We start from the raw sequence: 25,312 nt of genomic DNA on the forward strand, positions 1-25,312 counted from the left end.
GCGGTGCTTCGAAAGCGAAAGCCGTTTCTCGCTAGTCTCTGGTCGAGTGTGTGACGTCGGCAGTGGCGCTGAGCGCTTCTGGACAACGACGCTGTGATGGCGTCAAGGACGAGGTGATTGTGCGTGGTGGCCGGACTGGGACTACGGAGGTTCGGCGGTGAAGCCAACACGCGCAGGTTTTGGGTATGGAACGCGACGCCAGAATGGTGGTCGCGCTGGTTGTGGCATTGTTCGCCTCACCGACGTCGGCGGGATATACTTTCCATGCTTACGTGAGTTGACGCATTTTGCTCTACTGCTAATTTTCGTTTCTGCCTGTTCGCGAATAATAATTTGCCTCTACTTACTGGTCTTTTAAACCGTTATTTATCGTACAAAAATGATGTAGAGAAAATCTGCGCGCTGCGTCTTAGATCCGAGGTGGATGCGCGAATGGTCGTAGCGCATGGCTGTACCAACGAGGGCATTAGCAGTGTTGAAACCTGATACCGCTGCGACACAAAGCTATTTTCAATCCTTCAGATGAAGTTAAAGCAACGTTTTGCTGGACATTTTCTTCTTGTTCCAAAATCGTAAACATCAAACAGCCCTCTCAAGACTTAATTATAGGCATGAGGAACGCATCTGAGGCACTACGGTTTTTCGTATTTTGTCATTCTCCACTCTTCATACGGAAATAAAATTTCCCGAGAAAAAAAATTAAATGCCGCGCGTTCGTCTGAAGCGCGCAATGAAGAAGCAACTCTGTGCTGTTCTGGTTCGCGAAATTTCCCTCCAGGAGTGCAGGTTACTCCCTAAGCACACAGGCGAGTTCTGTCTGCACTGTTAATGAGTAAATAATCGACGATCCCAGCCCTAATTGCCTCGATCAATTAGCGCAATCGCTTCCGGCCTAATATGTAAACTGTAATGAAAATATGTAACTATGCTGGAAATGAGGCTTCCGCTATCTTTCAGAAGGAAACTATGAGTAGCAAACAATAGCCGTTTTAGCATATACGTTTGCGACCAGGAGAACACAGCGTGACTCCTGAGATAACTGTCGCTGACAACCACTACTAGCTAAGTCATGTAATCTCTTTAAATTTCTCATCGGTGCACTTAGTGTGCATATTTATACTGACCACAAAGAGACGGTCGGGCTCCATTTCGTAGGATTCTTCTTTTACCACTGCGTTCTGAGATATAACTCTCCAATCTTCCAACTCAAACCGTGATCGCTTAATGGTCTTGGCTCTCGGCTGCTGAGCTAAAGGACACCGGTTCGAATCCCGTCTACACTGATCGCATTTCGATGGAGGTTATGCCCAGCCTTTTCTGGTCATTTAGCAACCAGCGCCATCTGTTGACCGCTATAATCGATACAAGTCAAGAAAAAAGCGGTTTCCCCTTTTAAAGGATCCCCTTCCAGCCAGTGTCGTTAGCTGATTCTGATGAGCCTGCTAGCGTTACAATGCACGGAGTGGCAGACGAAAGGATTAGTTCCCTGTCTGCACTGTTGAGGATAGCCCTTTTCTGCATCGTCACAGCACTCCCTGCATTGTCACGTTAGCAGGGTCATGAGAATCGGACGACGCCATTGGCTGGAAGGAGATCCTTTAACAGGGAAAAGCCGTTTGTTTTTCTTGGGTTGTATCAGACTGTCGTAGCGAACACTGCGTAACTCAGTCGGGATATTTTAAAATTGCAATTTTGGAGAGTCTCGTGACATTCTGCGTGAACATGGGGATTATGAAGGCCGACTTTTCCTCCGCACTGCTAAATCTGATCTATAACACGCTTCCTTCGATGCACGCCGGCTATTTTCGACGGCCATAAAAAAATCAATGGCAGTAATAAAGATTCAAAACTCCCGCTGCAATTTTCGGTGCTAAGCTCCACGCAGCTCCTGGTGGAAGTCATGCGAACTAGAAGCGTTTGTCCAGATTTCCTGGGCTTATAAAATGCAAAAAAGCCAATACGATGTGCGAAGTCAGTACACGTGAAAGAGCCAAAATGAGCTAAATTAACACCGAGTCTCCAACGCCATCCCCAATATTGTACATGCAGGAAGGAGAAGACCGACGCAAGGCTCCTCCTTTGTGTGACGCTCACGGCGTTTCGTCTAACAACAGTGCAAAGCTCAAGATGATAACTGCTTGCATTTCACCTTCTACTTGCAAAACCTAAGATATGCTTGACGCATTAACTGTGTCATACCATGGAAGTAGTTACGAGCCGAGTTGGAAATATGGAGGCGAATATCTCGGAATACGAGCGGGTTACAAGAATTCTGCGAAGCGAGATAGTCAAGAAATACGACCGACTTTAAGTTTTCTGCCCAGAAAACCTTCCCGCCAACTACTGTGAAAGATGTTATTCATTTTTTTTTCCCGTATTTTCCGGACTATAGTCCGCACCCGATGTATAGCCCGCACGGATGAAGTTCGATCGGCTAAGAACAGGTTTTTTAGGTGGTCCGCAAGCAGTTTACCATAGGTACCAGTCTTCCAGCGAGACGCTTCCGGCTCCCTTTGATCCACCATTTCGCGATGTCGAATACTGGAACGACTCCTTTTCATAAACCTGCGCCAGGCTCGTAAACCTCGTCTCCTCTGTCTCCTCTGTCTGCCCTGTGTGCCAGCGCAATTTGTTGTCTTTTTAACCCCCCCCCCCCCCCCCCCCCCTTAAATTCCTAGACACTTTCTCTAGAAGCCAGATTACGAGCAACCAGCATTATTTTCTCCATCGTTGCAAAACTCCGCGCTTCACGTAGCTGTCTTACCCACGTGGCAAACTTTCCTTCAAGGTTTGGACGAGCTGGCGTACTTCGCCTCCGTGCATTTTTCAGCACAGGCATTTCCCTCATGTGTTTCAGGGAAGCAGCCCACATACTTCATCGACGTCGAATTCGTTCGCCGCTGCTCGGTTCGAATTTAGTGCTTGCGCACGCCCGACTTCAATGAGCTTGAATGCTACCCTGAGAGCTGTTCGTCTTTTTAGGAACTGTCGCAGCCGTTCTTCAAGAAGGACTGTGCCGCCACTGGCGTTATTTACAGAGGTTTCGCGCATGTACTCACGAATGCAAGCACTCAAAGCCAGCCACCGCAAGCAGCATTCTCTTGCATATCGAAGCTGCTTGCATATATCGAAGCTCATTTCACTATTTTATATTGGGTGGTAAAATGTAGCAGACGCAATCGGACCACGTTTATTCTTTTTTTGTTTTTACTTTGCCAGTCACCCTATGTTTATTCGGATTTGTAAGTAATCTTAAAAAATTCAATATTGTATAGCCCGCGGACTATCGTCCAGAAAATGCGGTACTTGAAGGATTGACGGTGGCAGCTATCCTGTCGCCCAATATGCCAGTGTCCGCCTGGTTGCATAATATACTGGCAAAAACGGCCTAGTTCAAATAGTGAAATAGTAACTTTTAATCACACTATACAAGGCGCTTACGTAAGGTTGTGGCCAGCATCGCCACTCAAAGCAACTACACTAGCCCCTTAGCCACTTGTTCTGAAGTTTCTCTTGTGTATTGTCAGGTAACTGCATGGCGGCAGTTCGGAAAATGTCTTGTATTTATTCCACAGTGTGTATCCAAAGCTGGAAGTTGTCGCTAGCCGACGGCTTTTAGTGAGGCATGCCTCATATGTTAAGTTCGCTGGAGCCACGGTCCGAAACCAACCTTTAGTATACTCGTAGCTTGCTCACGGCTATTGTCCGTTCAGGAAACTAACTTATGAGATACTTTAAAGCTACGCCGAGAAAAAAATCATGTAAAGTATGTCAGAAGGTGTGAAATTTTCTTTTTTTGTTTCTCATGCGTTACATAAGATTTTTTTTTTTTCATGTCAACTTATCTGTACACTCGAATGGCATTCAAGTAATCATCCACCAAGCTTTTACAAAGCGTTGTATCTCTCTAAAGATCACCTGCACATCCAACTACAACCTCATTGTGATATGTAGTGTATTGCTAGCACCCCTTCCTTTCCCTCCCGAGCACCTGCACCATGTTCAGCGGCGCCTATGTTTCTTTATTTCAGCATTTGTAATGTGGGTTGCTAGCCTGACTTTTGCCTTGAAAGTCAGTGTAACTATACCATCCTCATTTGAGGCAAAATTTTGAAAGCGCGAGTCTTGAACGAGTTGAAACTTTTTCATTCAAGGTTAATATGAATGCTTAACCACGAGGTAAGCGATTGGGTTTCGTTATCGCGCGTAAAGACATTATATTCATTAAAAAGCCTTAAATGTTTAACACTGCGGCTCCTTTTACCAAACTTTGCAAATGACACATACGATTTTATTTTGATGTCCGTCTCTTTTCAGGAGCGCTTTGGGGTGGACGGACTGGCTGATGAAGAAAACATCCCGGGTACGCTGAACGCATATTTGATTCACCTACGGCCGCCGCGGTGGCTCAGTAGTTATGGTGCTCGGCTGCTGACCCAAAAAGACGCGGGTTCGATCCCGGCCGCGGCGGCTAGAATTTCTTTGGAGGAGAAATTCTAGAGGCCCGTGTACTGTGCGATGTCAGTGCACGTTAAAGAACCCCAGGTGGTCGAAATTTCCGGAGCCCTCCACTACGGCGTCTCTCATAGCCTTAGTCGCTTTGGGACGTTAAACCCCATAAACCAAACCAAACCAAACCGATTCACCTACGTGTTCTGGGATGCCGAGTCTGTTACTAGCTATTTCATAGCACGCGGTAGTTTCCGTGTTTTATCAGAGTACAAACCAAACCGCAAACGTCAGAACCAAGTTAGATACCTGCGGCTGTAAAGATAAGTGTTCCCTGACTTTTATTCGGTACGTTTATCTCACTCTTAATCTGGTTCCATATATGTTTTAGTTTGTAACTGAAACTTAAGTTAAACTTTAACAAAAAGTTCCATTTATATAATTGGAACATTATTCCAGGTAAATCAGCTAACGAGATATGTGGAACAGTCCCGTTTACATCAGAAATGTTTTACGTGGAACAGAACGTTACGTACACATTCATCTGGAACACAGTTCCGCCTATAATACGAGAGGCATTTGTGGAAACGCGACAAGCAGTTCCCGAATCTCGGCCTATTTGATGGCTTTACTGTTGGGCGTCGCTGCATGACAGAGACGCCCAACTGTAGTGGTGGTTTGGCATCCTCATATTGCGCGTTTGCAATGCACTCAATGTTATGGTTACAGTCTGAGGAAAAATATCAAGAATGAAAAAATGTTTGTGTAGGGACCTAACAACCCAGTGATGTTTCTACAGGCTCAGCTCCTGCAATTTATAAGCACTGCACTCAGAGGTGCTCCGAATGAATGAGCGAAAAATGTATTTTTCCATAGAAGCTTTATCTAATCACCGAATCTTTATTCCTTAGCATATCGATGTCTTCTGAAACTCATTTACAAGGTCGCTACCACTTCACAAACAAGAAATGCTTCATGGAGAAGCGAATAGGTGGACAACAATTTGTTCGCTGCTTATGAGTAAAAACTTAAAAAAGTGCAAAAAATAAACTTTTGACATGTTTATTTTATGCTTGTGCTGTTATTATGACAGCACAAGCAGCGCAAGCATTCCAGTAAACATACATAGGCCAAGGAGAAAATAAATTTTCTTTAGTGACAGTTGGCTGATGCCGAGTCCCTCGCATAACACAGCAGTTCAGAAGAGTGCCATTGTTTCCAGGTAACAAGACACTGCACACACAAGCGGTCTTGGTAGAACATTGAATAATTTTGTTGATCTTTGGGAATGCAGCACCACTAGACATGGCCTTTGACATCATCATGGGAACTAGTGCAAGTCGAATATTATCACGCATGCAAAATTTTGAGGTGCCAATCGGGCCAACAGTAAACGCTGGCAGGCCAGCTTTAACAAATGCTTGTGTCATGGAATGAAGTGCCTCTTTTTCTTCGCCACTGCTTGCACCTCTTAGATGTGCAGTTATATCTTCTGTAACTGTTGAGCAAGCCTTTGTATCTAATAGGTATTTCGCTTGCAAGAAGGATGTTTTGCAACCTCCCTTGGGTTTGCATAAAGGAACGTAATCAGATATTGAGACACAGTTGCAAAAATTAGCAGGAACAGACACTCACAATAACCATATTACTTATTGGCTAATATAAACAGCAGTCAGCAAGAAGATATCAAATCAGTGCTATGTAAAGAATAAAATATACACTGGAATCCTGACAGCTTCTAACTAGAATTCAAGGGACCCAATAAGACATAAAACAGACTAAAATGGATTTTTATTAAAATAGGACAAGCAATGGGCCTTCTCAACATAGTTCGCGCTATAAGTTTTGTCAGTGAAGCATCACAGCAAAATACCATTTGCCTGTTCAAATGGGGAATAATTACTCGTTACATTTACTGCCGAGCCGCCGCGGTGGCTCAGTGGTTATGGGGCTCGGCTGCTGACCAGAAAGACGCGGGTTCGATCCCGGCCGCGGCGGCTAGAATTTCTTTGGAGGAGAAATTCTAGAGGCCCGTGTACTGTGCGATGTCAGTGCACGTTAAAGAACCCCAGGTGGTCGAAATTTCCGGAGCCCTCCACTACGGCGTCTCTCATAGCCTTAGTCGCTTTGGGACGTTAAACCCCATAAACCAAACCAAACCAAACCGATTCACCTACGTGTTCTGGGATGCCGAGTCTGTTACTAGCTATTTCATAGCACGCGGTAGTTTCCGTGTTTTATCAGAGTACAAACCAAACCGCAAACGTCAGAACCAAGTTAGATACCTGCGGCTGTAAAGATAAGTGTTCCCTGACTTTTATTCGGTACGTTTATCTCACTCTTAATCTGGTTCCATATATGTTTTAGTTTGTAACTGAAACTTAAGTTAAACTTTAACAAAAAGTTCCATTTATATAATTGGAACATTATTCCAGGTAAATCAGCTAACGAGATATGTGGAACAGTCCCGTTTACATCAGAAATGTTTTACGTGGAACAGAACGTTACGTACACATTCATCTGGAACACAGTTCCGCCTATAATACGAGAGGCATTTGTGGAAACGCGACAAGCAGTTCCCGAATCTCGGCCTATTTGATGGCTTTACTGTTGGGCGTCGCTGCATGACAGAGACGCCCAACTGTAGTGGTGGTTTGGCATCCTCATATTGCGCGTTTGCAATGCACTCAATGTTATGGTTACAGTCTGAGGAAAAATATCAAGAATGAAAAAATGTTTGTGTAGGGACCTAACAACCCAGTGATGTTTCTACAGGCTCAGCTCCTGCAATTTATAAGCACTGCACTCAGAGGTGCTCCGAATGAATGAGCGAAAAATGTATTTTTCCATAGAAGCTTTATCTAATCACCGAATCTTTATTCCTTAGCATATCGATGTCTTCTGAAACTCATTTACAAGGTCGCTACCACTTCACAAACAAGAAATGCTTCATGGAGAAGCGAATAGGTGGACAACAATTTGTTCGCTGCTTATGAGTAAAAACTTAAAAAAGTGCAAAAAATAAACTTTTGACATGTTTATTTTATGCTTGTGCTGTTATTATGACAGCACAAGCAGCGCAAGCATTCCAGTAAACATACATAGGCCAAGGAGAAAATAAATTTTCTTTAGTGACAGTTGGCTGATGCCGAGTCCCTCGCATAACACAGCAGTTCAGAAGAGTGCCATTGTTTCCAGGTAACAAGACACTGCACACACAAGCGGTCTTGGTAGAACATTGAATAATTTTGTTGATCTTTGGGAATGCAGCACCACTAGACATGGCCTTTGACATCATCATGGGAACTAGTGCAAGTCGAATATTATCACGCATGCAAAATTTTGAGGTGCCAATCGGGCCAACAGTAAACGCTGGCAGGCCAGCTTTAACAAATGCTTGTGTCATGGAATGAAGTGCCTCTTTTTCTTCGCCACTGCTTGCACCTCTTAGATGTGCAGTTATATCTTCTGTAACTGTTGAGCAAGCCTTTGTATCTAATAGGTATTTCGCTTGCAAGAAGGATGTTTTGCAACCTCCCTTGGGTTTGCATAAAGGAACGTAATCAGATATTGAGACACAGTTGCAAAAATTAGCAGGAACAGACACTCACAATAACCATATTACTTATTGGCTAATATAAACAGCAGTCAGCAAGAAGATATCAAATCAGTGCTATGTAAAGAATAAAATATACACTGGAATCCTGACAGCTTCTAACTAGAATTCAAGGGACCCAATAAGACATAAAACAGACTAAAATGGATTTTTATTAAAATAGGACAAGCAATGGGCCTTCTCAACATAGTTCGCGCTATAAGTTTTGTCAGTGAAGCATCACAGCAAAATACCATTTGCCTGTTCAAATGGGGAATAATTACTCGTTACATTTACTGCCGAGCCGCCGCGGTGGCTCAGTGGTTATGGGGCTCGGCTGCTGACCAGAAAGACGCGGGTTCGATCCCGGCCGCGATGGTCTAATTTCGATGGAGGAAAAATTCGAGTGGTCCGTGTACTGTGCGATGTCAGTGCACGTAAAAGAGCACCAGGTGGTTGAAATTTCTGGAGCCCTTCACTACGGCGTCCCTCATAGCCTGAGTCGCTTTGGAAGGTTAAGCCCCCATAAACCAAACCACTTAATGAAAGGGACAGAAGTGCCCAGGATGCGCGAGCGCGCGCAAAAGGTATCCCTGGCGCCGGAACATTTTGATAACGCCATGTTCATTCCTTCCAGGAGGGGCGGTCATTTGAGAATATTGCTGCAACGGTGCTCTATTGCCCTCGACACGCGAGGCAACGCTCCATTTTTATGTTTGTTTGTCATGTAGTAGGGGGCTGAGGCCCCGTCAGGCAACATTGTGCCTTTAGCCTCAGCCCTCTCTTAGGCAAATGTCTAAGCAACAAATAAAAAGAAAGAAAGAAAGAAACCTGAGCAGCGAGCCTCTGGCGAAATCCGAAAAGAAATGAAGGTTAATTGCATGCGCCTTATCAGAGTGGCGCCATACTCTAGGAAGCACGCAAGCTTCTCGAATCATCGTGTTGACTGCTTCTAACACCAAGCCGAAGGGAGGCAGAGCAGACTCTTACGGGCGATCACCGCTTGTGCGCGAAATGGATTCATTTTCGAGCCACAAGATGGCGTTGGTGACGCAGCGGTGCATTTGGAACAAGGGCGGCGTATATGGGCACGAATTGGTTGCTATCGCGCGGCTTCGCCCAGTACGACGGCCTAAGTATTTTTAAGCACACGTGCAATTCACCGTCTAGGTCCACCTAGCCAATCTGCTCTTCCTAGCGAATAAACTCCACCTACACAACCACCTGGTTTATACCTGCCTCGCTACCTTTTTCAGATCGCGATCCTTACCTAACCGATAGACAAATTGGAGCCGACTCTTTAGACTTTATGCAAACGGCCCTACGGGCCCTTTTCGTCAAGTGAACTGCAGGCCACGCCGTAATGACAACACGACGCCACCCCTTTACTTGCGCTCACATGCAAGCGAGAGCTGAAATATCATTTGACGCAAGCTTCGAGCAAAAAAAGAAAAAATGTTAACAAGAGTAAATCCAGGGTCATTTCTTTTTTTTTGTTGTTGTTGTTGTTTATCGTTAACCCAGAGCGTTCCTCAAAATAACGACGAGGTTTTTTCCTCAGGCCGCAAACGACACGCATTATTTGTGCGCGGGAAGAGCCGCGTCCACGGAACAAGAGTTCAACTGCTTCTTCGCGAGCCTCAGAAGCTGCTAAAACTGTCCTTTTTATCTGTTGACGAACAATACGCAAACAAAAGTGACAACAAGTCTGTAAACAAGCCCCTGCCAACAACCCAAAGCATATTACAATGTCTGAGGGGGGGCTTGATTCGCACGTTGTTTGGAAAACAAAAGTATCCCGTTGTGCTCAGCCGCGACGATTGTAGACAGAAAGAGCTACGTTTTCACGAAGTTGGCACTTACCTAGGCATTGTCCCATGAACTTGAGGCCGTTCACAGGCTTTAGGTTGTGGTGAAACAAACTTGACACAGTGCTTTTAAGGCGCTCGCAACTCATAGACGCCATCACCTTTTCATGGCTCCGCCGCTTGAAAGATTTTTTAGCGAGGCATTCCACAGTTGCCTTGGCTGCCGCCGAGACAGTGGTGGCCACTTACGACGCTTCCATCACCAGCTGCAGCGATAAGCCCGTTTCCAAGCCTGTAGAATCTGACGGCGCTGTCGGGGCCAACGTAGCTCTAAGCGCAGCGTCACTCTCAGTGTCGTCGTCGTTGATGAGGCGTGCTGCTCGCGTGACGGACGGAGCGGCTTCGCATGACTTTGGCAATATTGGCATGAGGTTTAAGCAGCGCTTTCTGGCCAGCAAAACCCCGCCAACTTACTTTGTTTTTGCAGTCTATGTATCCCTACTGCTTCGTTCGTTTTGAAAGGCTTTCTGTGGGCTACGAGACATAAAATACCTCAGTGCACGGAACTAAAAAATAAAGCGAACAATCCAGACTTACAAGGAAACAAATTAGAGAGGTCTGTGTGTCTCGTTCTTTCAGTTCCTTTTTAATAGCGCTGATTTGCACTCAGTATCTTGCAAGCTCACCAAATGACACAATAACCTTTGCTATATGTCAAGGCAGTGACAGAAGTGCAAACGTCCAATAAGATAAAATGAGGAATGGAATCTTTGCAGTGCGTTATATGATAGAAGTAAACTTTTTGAGTACTACGATGACCATAATTTTATCTGCAAAGCGACGAGAGTTTCTGGAGCAGGTTTGCATTAAGTGGAACGCGCTAAAGTTTTAAAACATGGCTGTTCCTCTTAAAGTCAGTCGTTCCACTGAAATCCGGCTGGTTCCAGTTAAAAAGCGCAAACAAGATGCGACTGAAGTTGCCGTTTCACAAAGAGCAACTTGAAAATAGCCTTCTTCCAGATGAATTAACTGGAACCGAGATTTGAGTGGAACTTATGTTGAACCTGTGCACCAACCAAGATAAAAATGGAACCAAGGTGGAATAAACATGGAACCAAGATTAAGAGTGTAAGGAAAGTGAGGAAGAGAACGAGTGATTTTCTCGCGCAGGAGGCAGTACTCCGTGTTGAGAAGTATTTATTTATGTATTTATTTACTTAGCCGCCGTATGGGGCGGTACATGAGGCGTTACGTGTATTTACAAGAGAATAAAAGCAACTGTTGCGGTCAGCGTAAAGAACGCCATTCAGTGCTGTTTCTCTTCAGATTAGTTTGTGTTCATCCACTTTTCAAGTTACTTCTTGCTTTCGTTTCAAGAGAGTCTGCAAATTTTGACTGTGTCGATCTCACCCTCTCTTCATCTCTTTGGCGACATCCTCTTTTGTCCTTCCTCAAAGCAAATATTTGGCACGCAGTGCATGAACTCTCCTATGTCATGGCGCTCTGCACGAGGCTGAAACGCCCTGATAACTGTTCCCTTCAGGGTATGGAACTGAACTTTACTACGCATGATAGCCCTTTAATTCTGGACGCTCATACGGAGACGTGTCACCGGTATATCAGCAGTCGCCGCCTCGCCACTCAGATGGAGGTTTTGCTAGGTTACAACCACAGTGGCACCTTAAAGTGAGGAGCGAACGTAACCCTTGCCCATACAGAGACAACTACTCTTGTCGAAACGTTGGTCACCAGACTGAGGCTTCCTTCCTGATCCTTCTCACTGCAATCTCCTTCTATATTAGCTCACTGTGGTCATTTGGTTATAAAATGGTGTACAATATAAGCGACCAAAAACAATCCAAAACATAAATAATACTTAGAACGATAACAAACAAGCACAGGCAAAGGCACATGACTGCAAACATGGCTGCGAAATATTCCGCAACAGCGCACGATTGTGGAAAACTGACGATGAAAGGACATACAAAGCACTGTGGGCTACATGGAGCCACGCCCTTATTTAAGCCGAATAACCTCGGGAAATCGTTTCTTGGAATCGCAGTTAGCAATAGTAGTAAAAGTTGCGGTTTAACAGAGTTCGAGTTCTATTTAGTGGCACCGTTTAACCAATGGGAATCCTCTGCCCCTCACACTTGGCACTTTTGCACAACCTGTTGCAGAGGAGGCCCTGTACTATGAAACTATTCAGCCGGCACGGACACCGGGCAAGAACAAGCAACCCATGGTTCACAGTGAGTTCGCTTCATCGTGAATTTCTTCTATTGTCCAGGATCAGTATGCCACACAATGGTCCCACGGATTTCAGTCTTCGAGGAAGAAGACGCGTCCCGCCATGCAGGGCTTGGTTCTTTGCAATGGCCCGTCTATTGCTTCAGACACGCACAATTGTACGACTTATTTGCATACATATACGATACAGTACCGCACAGTACAATAAGATACAACACAACGCAGTACAATAAAACTATATCATACCCAACAATTCTGGGTAAAAGCATTTTTGAACTTGAAAGAGATTATGAACTCAATTTTCTTTTTCATACTTTTTAAGGCTTCACAACAACAATCAATATATCCGCAGGTCTCACGCCGGCAGGCTTGCTCTTTTTTTGCTATTAACGTTTTTGCTATCATCAGAATCGTTCCATGTTGGTTTTCTATGGCAGTCTTAACTGTTCAGTCCGAGCGAAGGGAAACACTATAAACAACATGTCGGAAGAATGGAATATTATCGTCAATATTCCCATACCATTTCTTTAAAACATTAAGTTGGGCTAGTTGGTAACGGCTTGAAGGAATCATATTCTTAGCGGTAAGAAACAGACACAACACCAAGACACACACAGACAGGACACCCTCTAGACTTCAACCATCTTTACTGGACACTTGTACGACATAAATATGTATCACTGAGCACACGCAGGTGCCTCGTCATCCGCATCAGGTCTAACTACACCCTCCCCTCTCCTGCAAGGCATAAGGTTGCGCAGATAAACAATCTCTTTTTCTGCCAACGCCAGGCAGGGAGTGCTTACACACATGTCGCCCGCCTCTTGAATTCGAAAGGCGTCGATAATTTTTGTTTCTTTTTTCTCGGCACCCACATGCATCACAGTCGTAGCGTCGTATACAGGGATACAGCCTTTACATCTTCTGCAATGCTTCACCAATTCAGCTCGACCGGCCTGTGGGAGCCGAGACAAAAGAAAGAAAAATTATCGAAGCCTTTCGTATTCAAGAGGCGCGCGACATGTGTGTAAGCACTCCCTCCCTGGCGTTGGCAGAAAAAGAGATTGTTTATCTGCACAACCGTATTCCTTGCAGGAGAGGGGAGGGCGTAGTTAGACCTGATGCGGATGACGAGGCACCTGCGTGTGCTCAGTGATACATATTTATGTCGTACAAGTGTCCAGTAAAGATAGTTGAAGTCTAGCGGGTGTCCTGTATGTGTGTGTCTTGGTGTTGTGTTTGTTTCTTACCGCTAAGAATATGATTCCTCCATTCCCATATAATTCCCATACCAGTACCTTACATTTTTGCGAAATTCTAATTTTGCCCGAAAACATCAGACATGAGTCATTATCATGCATAAATAAAAATAAAACACACATAGCAGCAGATAGAGGTCCCAGAAAGGCTACAAGCTTTTGCAAGACCACATAAACTGCGGTCAGAAAGAAGTACGGAAAAAACATAAACTGCCGACAGAGTAAACTTAACACGTAATTCCACGGCGTCTAACTCTTTATATGTGCCAGAGGGGCTTCTTTCATCTCTTCACGTTTCAGCGACTACTTCTCTGAGGCTCCACTCCGAACCCTGCACAATTATCCATCGCCTGCATGCATGTGCAATTTCAGCAGAAGGTCACTGCGTCAACTGCTTCGGCGTCGTGCGAAAAATATTTCGAGTAGGGTGAAGCACGCTACGCACTTCTTGCGTGCCATCTGCGTGTTAAAGCTATTAAAGTAGCCGTGACTGCCGTATTTCATAGATCTGAATGCATCTCGTGTTTACGACGCCTGAGTGTCACGAATGCGACCAGCTGCATGTTGGTAACCACACTCGAATTACTGCGTGGAACCTGCTTCCGTTGCTTCCGTACTTGACAACGTAAGGAAACCGGTTATTCCGTTCTATGTAACGCTGAATCGCATTGGTTCTGTGCGTACTCGTACAGACAAGCGACAGAACGAAGCCTAAATTTACAACTGCTGAGCCCTACAGGCGCTGTCTTTTGTACAGGGAGACGTCATTACGGTTGTCTCTCGTGATGCGTGTCATGCTTTCTTCCTTTCTCAGTAGTCGCGCACGAGCTGTAAAAAATTATGGTGGGGCACTTTGTTGACCTAAAGTGCGGTAAGGCGATAGCCTTAAGCGCGGTGTTGATGCTTGTGTCACTGATGTGTTGTTAAGATGTTAGGCTTCGCCTCTAAGAGTCAAACGCGCGACAGCGTCTTGCAATGCTGCCAGGGAGTCCATAGAACATCATCGCCTGTTCGGTTCTACGCCTTGCTCGTCGGTAAATTGGTTTTTGAGGAAAGGAAATGTATCTGTCTCGCATATCTGGGTGGACACCTAAACCTCGCCGTAACGGGAAGAGACGAAGATGGGAGTGAACGAAGACAATGTATTGACTAGACGCGCCTTTGTTCATTCCAAACCATCGAGCTGTCATGGTGGAGTGGTTAGCATGCTCGTCTCGCACTCCGGAGACCGGGGTTCGATTCCCGAACTGTAGCGATTTCCTACTCGGTTTTATTTATCTGGCCTGACTAGAAGGGTTAATTAGGCTAATTGGGTAGTTAAGCAATTAACTAAACAGAGTTCCACTTACCTGGAGCATCACTATACGAACCCTTTAATTGGTTGCACGGTTACTAGCCAAAGTACAATTGGCCCCGTTTGAAATTCGCGAACTGGAACGTCATGACCGTTTCGACCAATTGAAAAGCGTGACATTTCTGTCGACAACTCCTGCTTACAACGATGAGGCATTAAAGGCATTAATGATGAGGCATTAATGATGAGGCATTAACGATGAGGCATTAACGATGAGGCATTAATGCATTTATTAATCGCTGTGAGGCATGCTTACATGCTCCAAGTCGGCTGGTTTCATGGGTGAGTCTGGATAATTTTCCTCTTCATCTTATCTCAGACTTTGGGTCCTCAATACTGGATGTGGTGGTGGTGGTGAAAAACATTTATAATGCAATAAATATTTACAGAGAGGTGATTGGGGTAGGCCCTATTGGCCCTTTCCCCTAACAATACTAGGTGGAGCCCCTATTCCGGGGCCCCATTGGCAAGCAACGCCGCCCGCGTCCGGTGAACAGAACATCTGGAGCAGAGTGTTTCAATGTTACTGGGATGCGCGATGTTTCGATAAGCATTCCTTTGTTGTCTTAGTCTCTCACTTGAGAATTTGCCTGTTTGACCGACGTGTACTCTTCCGGAGCCGGTGGGATTTTGTAAATCACTGCTGCATAACAATTGATTAACATATTACCGTGTTTTAAGCCACACTTCCTGCCTTATGCTTCGTCATGCCCGGGAGCGTTCCAGTTCTTGTCCATTCCTTAAATTCATTTGATTTTCAAGGCACGGAAAGAACCGACTATAGTCGGATACAACTCAAGTCTGCAGTGAAGCTCCGCCCACATTCAGCCTCCGCGCACAGAATCCCTCCACGACGAAAAAGTAGTCCGCTGCTTAAACGTTTCTTGTTACCTAGACAAGAAGCTTATCACAAGAAAAAAAAAGTATGAGCTCTAGAATTTTGATACGCGGATTGTTTGATATAGTCAAACATTAAAAAACTGATTTCGTTTACTGTTGCGACTGGCCAGCGCAGTAATACAGGACGCCGCAGAGCGCGGCCCAGCGTTAGCAACTGCTGTTTTTTAAGTTGTATCCTACTATAGTTCGGCTTTTGTTGGCCAGTTTTTGGCAGGGTTTCAAACATTGCGTAAATTGCACGTTACAGAAAAGAAATAACCGATTACGAGTGCAATTAATTCTTCTGAAATGTAACTGACTTCCGTAGTCAGTTATAGCCCCACAAATGTAATTGAACAATTACAAAAAGTAATCGAATAATATTACGCTACTTTCCATCCCACTTTCATTTTAACATAAGACAAATGCACAAAAACTACATTAAAGGGAAGCTGGAACGGCTTTTTGAGATTTCGAGGTAATTCAAGAATTCGAATCTATCAAAGCCTCTAGATAAGCCATGCAAAATATTTTTGCACTAGCATTTAAAGTGGTGACATAATCGTCGATTAAAACCGCGACGACGTTCACGCTTCTCCTTACTACGTTGGAGGAGTGCGAGGAAACTTGGCAGTGACGTCATTATCGTCGAAACTTCAGATGTCCGCTGCTTACGCCTGCATGCTGCTGCGCGTCGTCAGATGGCGCCAATAACCCTTTCTTCGCTGGAAACGTAGTGCCGTCATACGTGACGTCATTATCGGGGCCTCTGCCCGTCGCTGTGCACTTCAGAGAAGCCTGAACGCTGACGACGACTCTATTCGGCGATTACGCCACCATTTCAAATGCTAGAGCAAAACGATTTCGCAGGCTTTACCAGCAAATTTCGCACATTCGGCAGCCTTAAACTCACGGAATTCTAAAACCGCTTCAGTTGCCCTTTAAGGAGGTGCGGTTGCCTTGATATGCAGAATATTGAAATTCATCGGCCATTAATTTTTACCAGTAGTTGTATTTCTAAGGTTCCGTGTTTTTTTTTTTTACGTTTTCTTGGGAAAACATCAGTAGCGAATCTGAAGACTTTCTCGATGTGCTTGATGCGAGAGAGCAGGCGATTGTAACGTATGAAAACCTTGGGCGCGAGCTCATAGCTTTAAAAAAATCCGCGCTTCGTTGTTGTTAACGCTTTGAGGGGACATAGCTTAATCTCGCGAAACATTACATTTTGTTAGGCCATCTTGAAGAAATTGCGAACCACAGAACACGGAGCTAGTCAAATGCAGGGCCGCTTGGATTTGCTTCTACGGACACCATTACGCCTCTGCTTTGCCGTAGCGCAACTATTGTTTCCCTATTGTAAACGGCTATTCCGCGATAACAGTAGTGTTTGCAAAGTTCATGCTCTCGAAGTTATACCAGAGGTTACGATTTGTTTTTCGAATATAAAGTAACTGATTACTAGTAATCGATTACGGTATAAAAAAAAAGTTGGATAACCGACAGCATTGCCGCTTGTATCAGTGCATTACAAAATTCGAAGAAAATGTAGTTTATTGTATATATGTAAATAGATTTATTGTCAGTGTACTCCTCCCCCTGTCCTTTCTACTATCACCTCCACTCTTTCTTTTCACTTCTACACTCTGCCTGCTATCCTTTATTTCCGCTGCCCAAGCTCAGGTGCTTCCAGCAGCGATAGCAGATGCCGGGGTAGAAAATATTCTTTTACCTTCCATATCCAATGCAAAATAAAAAAAAAACACTACTACTACTAATCATTTGCCTGTAACAAGTCACGTAAAACTCTGTTCACAGCACACTTCGAGGAAAGAGTGTCCTTAAGTAAGGGCTCGAGGAGCAGATATTTAGAAAAAAACTGAACGTTTGCGCGATAGCTATCACTGAGATTCGCGATTTTGAGTGCCACGACGTTCTTCGCACTGAACTCTCGCAGCACTGTGGATGAAGCCGGCGCCGACGGTGGTGCCACCTGTGTGGAGGCCAGCGCACTTGCAGCGGAGCCTGGTGCAGCTGCCTTACATGCCGCTCGTCGGGGGTCACCGCGGCGACCCCTGGAGGCACCTGGGCTTGTTCACGCGAGGACACGGGAAAGGTGGCTCTGCTCTACGGGGCCTCGACGGCAGCGACTGGAGCGACGAGTACGACACCAAACTGACCGTCCTGGGACCACGGTGGCCCGGTGAGTGCGAGCGCCCCGTTGCATAGAACGCTGACCGTACACTCACTTCCTAACACGCTCGTTCACCCATTTCCTTATCGCCATTTTTTTTTTTTTACAATGCCTACTTATTTTACCGGTACCAAAACGTGGAGGCTAACGAACAGGGTTCAGTTTTAGTTACGGATAACGCAGACAGCTATGGAAACAAAAATTATACGTGTAACGTTTAGAGACCAGAAGCAGGCAGAGTGGGTGAGGGAACAAACGCAAGTTAATGGCATCCTAGTAGAAATCAAGAGGAAAAAATGGGCTTGGGCAGGACATGTAATGCGAAGGCAATGTAACAGTTGGTCCTTTAACGGAGTGGATTCTAAGAGAAGGCAAGCGTAGCAGGGGGTGGCAGAAAGTTAGGTGGGCGGATGAGATAAAGAAAGAAGTTTGCGGGGTTACCATGGCTGCAGCCGGCATAGGACAAAGGTAATTGGAGAGACATGGGAGAGGCCATTGCCCTGCAGTGGGCGTAGTCAGGCTGATGATGATGATTACTTATCTATCGTCCAGCGTTATTTCGTACTCAACATTGCGTTTATTCCGCTAGTTAAATTGTTTTCTTCATCTCTCCATTGCCTGTTCACCTTCCCGAAAATGCATGCAATTTATACCCTAGTAAGTTCTGTGTTATCACGTTAGTAGCACTAATGATGCTTAGCGCGAAGACATGATCGCTCTACATCAGAGTTTGAGACGATGTAGTGACTGCCAGCTTTGTCTCCTCTACGACCGTGGCTGGCAATGTAAAGCCGTCCATCTGCTTCATGCCTGACATTTCGCTGGCAAGATACAGGGAAGATAATTTTTTAGGGGTATCGGGGAACGGATATTCCTGCTCTTAATAATAATCATCATCATCAGCCTGACTACGCCCACTGCAGGGCAAATTCCTCTCCCATGTCTCTCCAGTTAACCCTGTCCTTTGCCAGTTGCGGCCTTGGTTTCTTCATAGAAGGTTGCGGCCAAGTACTACACCAGGGTGGTCAAATCCTGTTCTGGTGAGGAGGTGCGTTGTCGGTTCTGGTCACCGAGATCAGGCCGCACTCCAGACCTGGTTATGAAATTACATCGACACGCGTTTTTTTTTGTATGCCAAATGCATAAAAGCCTGTATCTTTTTATTCTGGCGATCTCTTTCTCCTGGTTCGCACCTAAGGTTACTACTTTGTTTGTACTGGCGTATTCTCTTAACACTTCAAATACCTCCCTATACAGTATAATGAACTATTGTTGACTTTCTACAATTTCTTTTGTCTTTCTCATATAAATTTCGAAAACCTACCTTCGTACCTTGCAATTTAGGTTCTCAATAATGCTCAAGCCAGTTTACAAACTCCAAATTTACGCCAGGGCGTGACCCCTCAGTCACTTTATTGTGCTGCCGCTATATCTTGCAATTAGCTGTCCGCTTTTTGTTCCAGGCTCCGAGGAATCCTGAGCAGTATAAACATGACGAAAAACAAAGGAAAAAGCATTTAAAGTACTTATATTGGGGTAATTTTTGATCGCTGATAACAAGAACGCTACAAATCGGGTTCTAGGAGTTCTGGCAGTAAGCATTTCTGGACAGGGTGGTTTTTCGCACTGAGTCCTACTTACTACGTAACACAGCTATCATGAAAATGTATATCAGATTCGTTTATGGCATATTTGTAGTACTGTCGGGAAGACGGCGCATTGAGCCAGTCATATCATTTTAATCTTGACTGACACAAAACTTCAGTAAACCTTCGTGCAGGTTCCATGCAATTCCATTGCACCTGCAATTCCATGCAGGTTCTATGAGCATACAGCCGACATCTGACAGCTTTGAATGGCCTCCACCGTATCTTCAGACACTACACTGGAAACCGGTACTTCACAGCGTGCGGATTTCTTCAAAGAAACCCGGCACTCGCCAAAACCGCAAGCCCGGCAATATGCGTAAGATGAAACACGCGAAAAATCCAAAGCGTAAGCATGGAATCAAGCAGTCGGCCAAATCCACAGCGAAGCCTGTAGTGAAGCCGAACGCTAAACGCAAGAAACACAGAAGAAAACTGGCAACCAAGCCTATATCCAAACTTGTCGCCATACCTGTAACCAAGCCTGTTTCCAAGCCCGCATTGAAGCCGGCAGTCAGGACTGTCGCCACGCTAGAAGAGGGTGCTGGAGCTAAATTTGCGGACTCAACCTCCGACAGCCCCACAGAGAAGTCCGCAGTAAAGCACGTAGAATGGGTTCTAGATGTCCCAATGGAAAAACCGGTCGGGCAGCCCGTAACGGAATCTTCTTCGATGCCTGCGCCGGGGCAGATTTCAGCACCACCTGTTTTGGAACCAGAAAAAAGTCGTCCCGGGAATGATACACCAAATATTTCTCCCGGTGGCCAAGCGACGCACAATGGCGTCCCAACATACGGGTCACAGCCCCCGGAGAACTCTCAGATTCCGCAGGTTTCATCGAGCGCTGTGATCAGCACGTTCAAGTTTGCGGGGCCACCTTCGTACGGCGTGGATCGGCTCAAGAGCACGGACGGGGCACATCCGGCAGGTGCAGCGGAAGTGACGCACGTTTCCAGTACAACCGAACTGTCGTCAGGCTCCGAGGCAACGAACAGTCGTACCCAGCCCGATGTGACCACGAATGGCCCACACCCGAAAAAGGACTTGTCCGACGAGGAAGTGACGAAAGGTGGGATCCAGTAGTCCTCTTGACCGATTAAATCGGGCAGGAAGGAATTGTTTAATTCATGATAATCAAACGCCTTCTTCTCATTGTCGTAATGCGCGATTAAAAAGTCCTTGATAGGTTTTATGTGTAAGATCCTAGGACACCTAACAAGTGCGAGGTACAGTAAACGAGTCGTCTTGTGAGACTTTCCGCATGCTTTAGCCAACACTACCAGGAATTTGGGACAAGGGCTCCTATTTCCTTTGACTATTACAACATGGAGCATGGCTTTAAACATTCGGAAATAGCGCGTTGACATCATCCGTGACGTAAGAAAGGAAATTACGGAGTGGCTGCAGAACAGACCATGAAAGGCAGCTAGGCTTACCAGCACTGGCCAAAGCTGTCCTGAATTCCTGGTAACACACAGAAGAGTATAGCCTTCCTCGCTGCCTGAACGCACTACGAGAGCAAACCGCGCCGGCCTAATTGCGTCTTGTTCATTGTACTTTTCAATAGCTCACTGAAAAGCACTCTCCTGCCCGAAATCATTTTCTTCGTGTGTGCATTTATTGTAGCTACTCTTCTTTCCGACACATTATCCCATCCTTCCAGCTTTAAACCTCAGCTCATCGGGCTTGTTCCTGGAGATGGCGGTCTTCTGCGACGCTGACTGCAAGAAGTCTTTCGTCGAAACTTTTGGGTCGGCAGACAACCTCATGGAGGCTCTCAAGGCCATCGTGTCTCAGGTGAGTCACCACCGCCATCATCATCATCATTTATTCTGCCTTGAAGTTCCCGTTTACGGATATTAAATAAGGAGAGAGGGGAGACAGGGGTGTCAAGCGGTCATACAGAAGCACATAAAAAGGTAAATAAATTGTAGAACACAGGCACCCCTGAAACATTGCGCGAAAAAACACCGACAAGGCAGTGAACGAGACCACCATATAGTCTCATGCAATGTCTCGCGCGCAGTTATTTCGTGTTTTGTTTGTATGAAAAGAACAAATATAGTTTGGCCTTTTGTTGAAAGCTTGGATAGGTTCTGTATTTAATTTAGTTCCAACACAACGGCCACCCAAGGACAACGTATCAGCATATTATAGTCGTGGGACGCTTCAGTTTGCGTTGTCACGGGATGAGCCCAAAGCTTTACCCCAACCATGGTACTCTCTCTCTTGTTTCTTTTTATCAGGTCCAGGTCTTCTACAAGCCACCTTGGCTACAGCAGCCAATGCACATCATCGTCACAAGGCTGGCATTGTTGGAGACGTCACCAGTAAGCGCAGATGGATTTCGTTACGCTGTAACTGCAAGTTTTGGATCACAGCTTCGAGGAACTGACAATGCACATCTGATCGCAAATCCTATGACGCCAATTGAACATAAACAGCGCATAAAGATTCCGCTTAAGTACCTTGAACTTTGAAAATGAAATAGCGCAACAGAAACGTCTACAGGACGAAAAGGACGACAAAACCCAGAAAAATGCAATTCTACTATAAGCTGTTGTACAGGGCCATCTGAGAACACGTGAGCCCATAGAGCACGTGAGCACGTGAGCCGCACTCTTTAGAGGTCCACTGCGTCCAATACATGCGTTCATCGCAGGAAAGCCGCGCAGAGGATGGGCCTGGACGTGGTGCTTCGCATCATCTGCCACTTCGCTTCGATGCGCAGTCGTGTCGGACGCAGTGGTCCTCTAAAGAGTGTGGCCGTGCGCTTGCGTGTTCACGCTAAGGGTGGACGAGCTTGTACGTTTAAACTCACAGTGACTTAATAACTAGCCCAGCTTCATGATTTGCTGAGGTACATTCCTCCAATAGCCCATCTTTTTGTGCCTCTTCTGATACAGTGTATAGCTTTGCCCCGCGTGCACATACAAGCGCGGGACCTTCTCCTCCGTGTTTGCAGAACCAGCTCATGGAGTCATCGGACGCGGACAAGTTGCTCAAGGGCTTCAGCAACTTCACTGCCATGGAGAACCCACCCGATGGCCAGCCGGGGCACTGGGACGTAGCACTACTGCTCACCGGGTGCGTAGCGAAGCCTTGTTTTTTTTTTTTTTCAGAGAGTGAGAACTGTGACAGGAAACCGTTCAAACTTACCGTATATCGATGGTCTAGTTGCGATATTGAATGGAGCGACATTTTTTAGCTCTTATTTGCTTGGCCGCCTTCAAACGAGTGGCTGTGGATGTTTGTCGGCGTTTATATTGTCACGTTGTAGTGACGGCAGTCCAGCGGTCAAGAAGACACCAGAAATACTTTCAAACGAAGCTCTTTATTTGGGCTGACTTGCGCCCTCAAAAGAACTGAATCACTCAGTGGCGGCGTAAGCAACAAGCGTGCTCGTCAATCGTCGAACTACGAATGCCCGCTGCTCGCGGCATCGTTCAATTTAAAGCCGGCAAGGAAACTTCGAGATAACAGGTCGAGATCATCTAGAGTAATCTAGAAACACGTAGATGCAGCTGTTCATGGCTGTGAACAATCGAGATAAGTCCGGTCGCTTCTCGCGTCACGAACAAAAATGATAACAGCCCTTTCCTGCAGCCTTGAGCGTGAACGAACAAACAATACAATGATACGTGGCATTACCCCCCTTCCAAAGAAGCATCGTCTCGATGCTTTAAAATGAAAATAAACACGGAAAATGAAACTTCGAGTGCTTTAGCGTTCATAATATGGCTTCAGGCGTACGACATGTACGACTTCCGGGCGTGGGCGGCGTCGCTGAGATGCTGTCGTGGCGTCGGGGATGACTTCATAGTCGAGGTCACCGATCCGTCGGAGAACCCTGTACGGGCCAAAGTAGCGTCGCAGCAACTTTTCGCTTAATCCACGGCGGCGAACTGGCGTCCATATCCAAACCCGATCACCTGGCTTGTAATGCGTGTCTCGTCGGCGCAGATTGTAGCGTCGGGCGTCGGTGTGCTGCTGGTCTTGAATGCGAAGCCGCGCAAGTCTTCGGGCTTCCTCGGCGCGATGAAGGTAGGCGGCGACGTCGAGATTGTCTTCGTCGGAAACGTGCGGGAGCATTGCGTCGAGTGTTGTCGTGGGCTTCCTGCCGTATACCAGCTGGAATGGGGTAAACCTGGTTGTCTCCTGGACGGCAGTATTATAAGCGAAGATCACGTAGGGTAGAATGGAGTCCCACGTCTTGTGTTCGGCGTCGATGTACATGGAGAGCATGTCTGCGATGGTCTTGTTCAGACGCTCTGTGAGTCCGTTGGTTTGTGGATGATAGGCAGTGGTCCTCCGATGGCTTGTCTGGCTGTAGTTTAAAATGGCTTGCGTGAGCTCCGCTGTAAACGCCGTTCCTCTGTCTGTGATGAGCACTTCCGGGGCGCCGTGTCGCAGGAGAATTTGTTCGACGAAAAATTTTGCGACTTCTGTTGCGGTACCACTAGGCAACGCTTTTGCTTCGGCGTAGCGGGTCATGTAGTCGGTGGCCACGATGATCCACTTGTTTCCTGATGAAGAGGTCGGAAAGGGGCCGAGGAGGTCCATCCCTATTTGCTGAAAGGGCTTAGTTGGCGGTGGTATGGGGTTCAGGAGTCCGGCTGGTCTAGTCGGAGGCGTTTTGCGTCGCTGACACTCACGGCACGTTTTCACGTAATGGGAAACGTCGGTAGCTAGCCGTGGCCAATAGTACTTCTCCTGGATGCGGTGCAACGTGCGAGCAATCCCGAGATGTCCTGCAGTCGGCTCATCATGACATGCCTGCATAATTTCTTGCCTGAGATTTTTGGGCACGACAAGAAGATGCACTGTCCTGTTCGGCGCAAAGTTCTTCTTCAGGAGGACATTATTGTGAAGGACGAAGGACGACAGTTGCCGCTTGAACCCTCGGGGAGGCGATGCGGTCTTGCCTTTCAGATAATCAACTAGGCTTTGCAAGTCAGGATCCGAGTGCTGCTGCTGCGCGAAACTGCTGGCGCTTACCGGTCCTAAGAAAGCGTCGTCGTCTTCCTCTTCGGGTGCTGCGTCGACAGGAGCTCGTGACAAGCAGTCTGCATCGGAATGCTTGCGGCCAGATTTGTAGACTACAGTTATGTCGAATTCTTGAAGACGCAGGCTCCAACGAGCAAGGCGGCCGGAGGGATCTTTCAAATTGGCCAGCCAGCACAGAGCATGGTGATCACTCACAACCTTGAATGGTCGTCCGTAAAGGTAGGGGCGAAATTTGGACGTGGCCCAAATAATGGCGAGGCATTCTTTCTCTGTCGTCGAATAGTTGGCTTCGGCTCTCGACAGTGAACGGCTAGCGTACGCGATAACTTTCTCCTGTCTGCCATTTTTCTGAACGAGGACCGCTCCTAAGCCCACGCTGCTTGCATCGGTATGAACTTCGGTTTCGGCGTTTTCATCAAAGTGCCCGAGCACAGGAGGGGACTGTAAGCGGCGCTTCAGCTCGTTGAAAGCTTCCTCTTGTGGCCTTTCCCATTTAAAAGGCACGTCAGCCTTGGTAAGTTGAGTCAAAGGTTCAGCGATGCGCGAAAAGTTCTTGACGAATCGTCGGTAATAAGCGCACAATCCAAGAAATCTAGAGTAATCTAGAAACACGTAGATGCAGCTGTTCATGGCTGTGAACAATCGAGATAAGTCCGGTCGCTTCTCGCGTCACGAGCAAAAATGATAACAGCCCTTTCCTGCAGCCTTGAGCGTGAACGAACAAACAATACAATGATACGTGGCATTATGCCTCAACTATAACTGAGACTGGCTGTTAACGCCCGCTGCTTGTCAAAGGTGATAAGACCTGTAAATTAGCCTGCCATACAATTTTTTTACCAACACTACTTACCGCAATCTGAACACAGCGTGT

General features: G+C 46.3%; 1 protein-coding gene across 1 annotated transcript in view; it reads left to right on the forward strand.

The window, feature by feature from the left end:
- Positions 1 to 203: 203 nt before the first annotated feature.
- Positions 204 to 25,312, forward strand: part of LOC149365770 (uncharacterized) — a 59,429-nt gene continuing 34,320 nt past the window's right edge. Inside the window, exons 1-8 of the mRNA XM_089569237.1 lie at positions 204 to 272; positions 4,318 to 4,363; positions 12,033 to 12,104; positions 17,549 to 17,794; positions 19,604 to 20,500; positions 21,095 to 21,228; positions 21,678 to 21,761; positions 22,397 to 22,518. Of these exons, the coding sequence (XP_089425363.1) occupies positions 204 to 272; positions 4,318 to 4,363; positions 12,033 to 12,104; positions 17,549 to 17,794; positions 19,604 to 20,500; positions 21,095 to 21,228; positions 21,678 to 21,761; positions 22,397 to 22,518 (1,670 nt within the window). The remainder of the gene's footprint in view (positions 273 to 4,317; positions 4,364 to 12,032; positions 12,105 to 17,548; positions 17,795 to 19,603; positions 20,501 to 21,094; positions 21,229 to 21,677; positions 21,762 to 22,396; positions 22,519 to 25,312) is intronic.

The sequence above is a fragment of the Amblyomma mixtum genome, chromosome 1 (assembly GCF_055824585.1).
Source record: "Amblyomma mixtum isolate Tamu chromosome 1, ASM5582458v1, whole genome shotgun sequence".
Lineage (NCBI taxonomy): Eukaryota > Metazoa > Arthropoda > Arachnida > Ixodida > Ixodidae > Amblyomma > Amblyomma mixtum.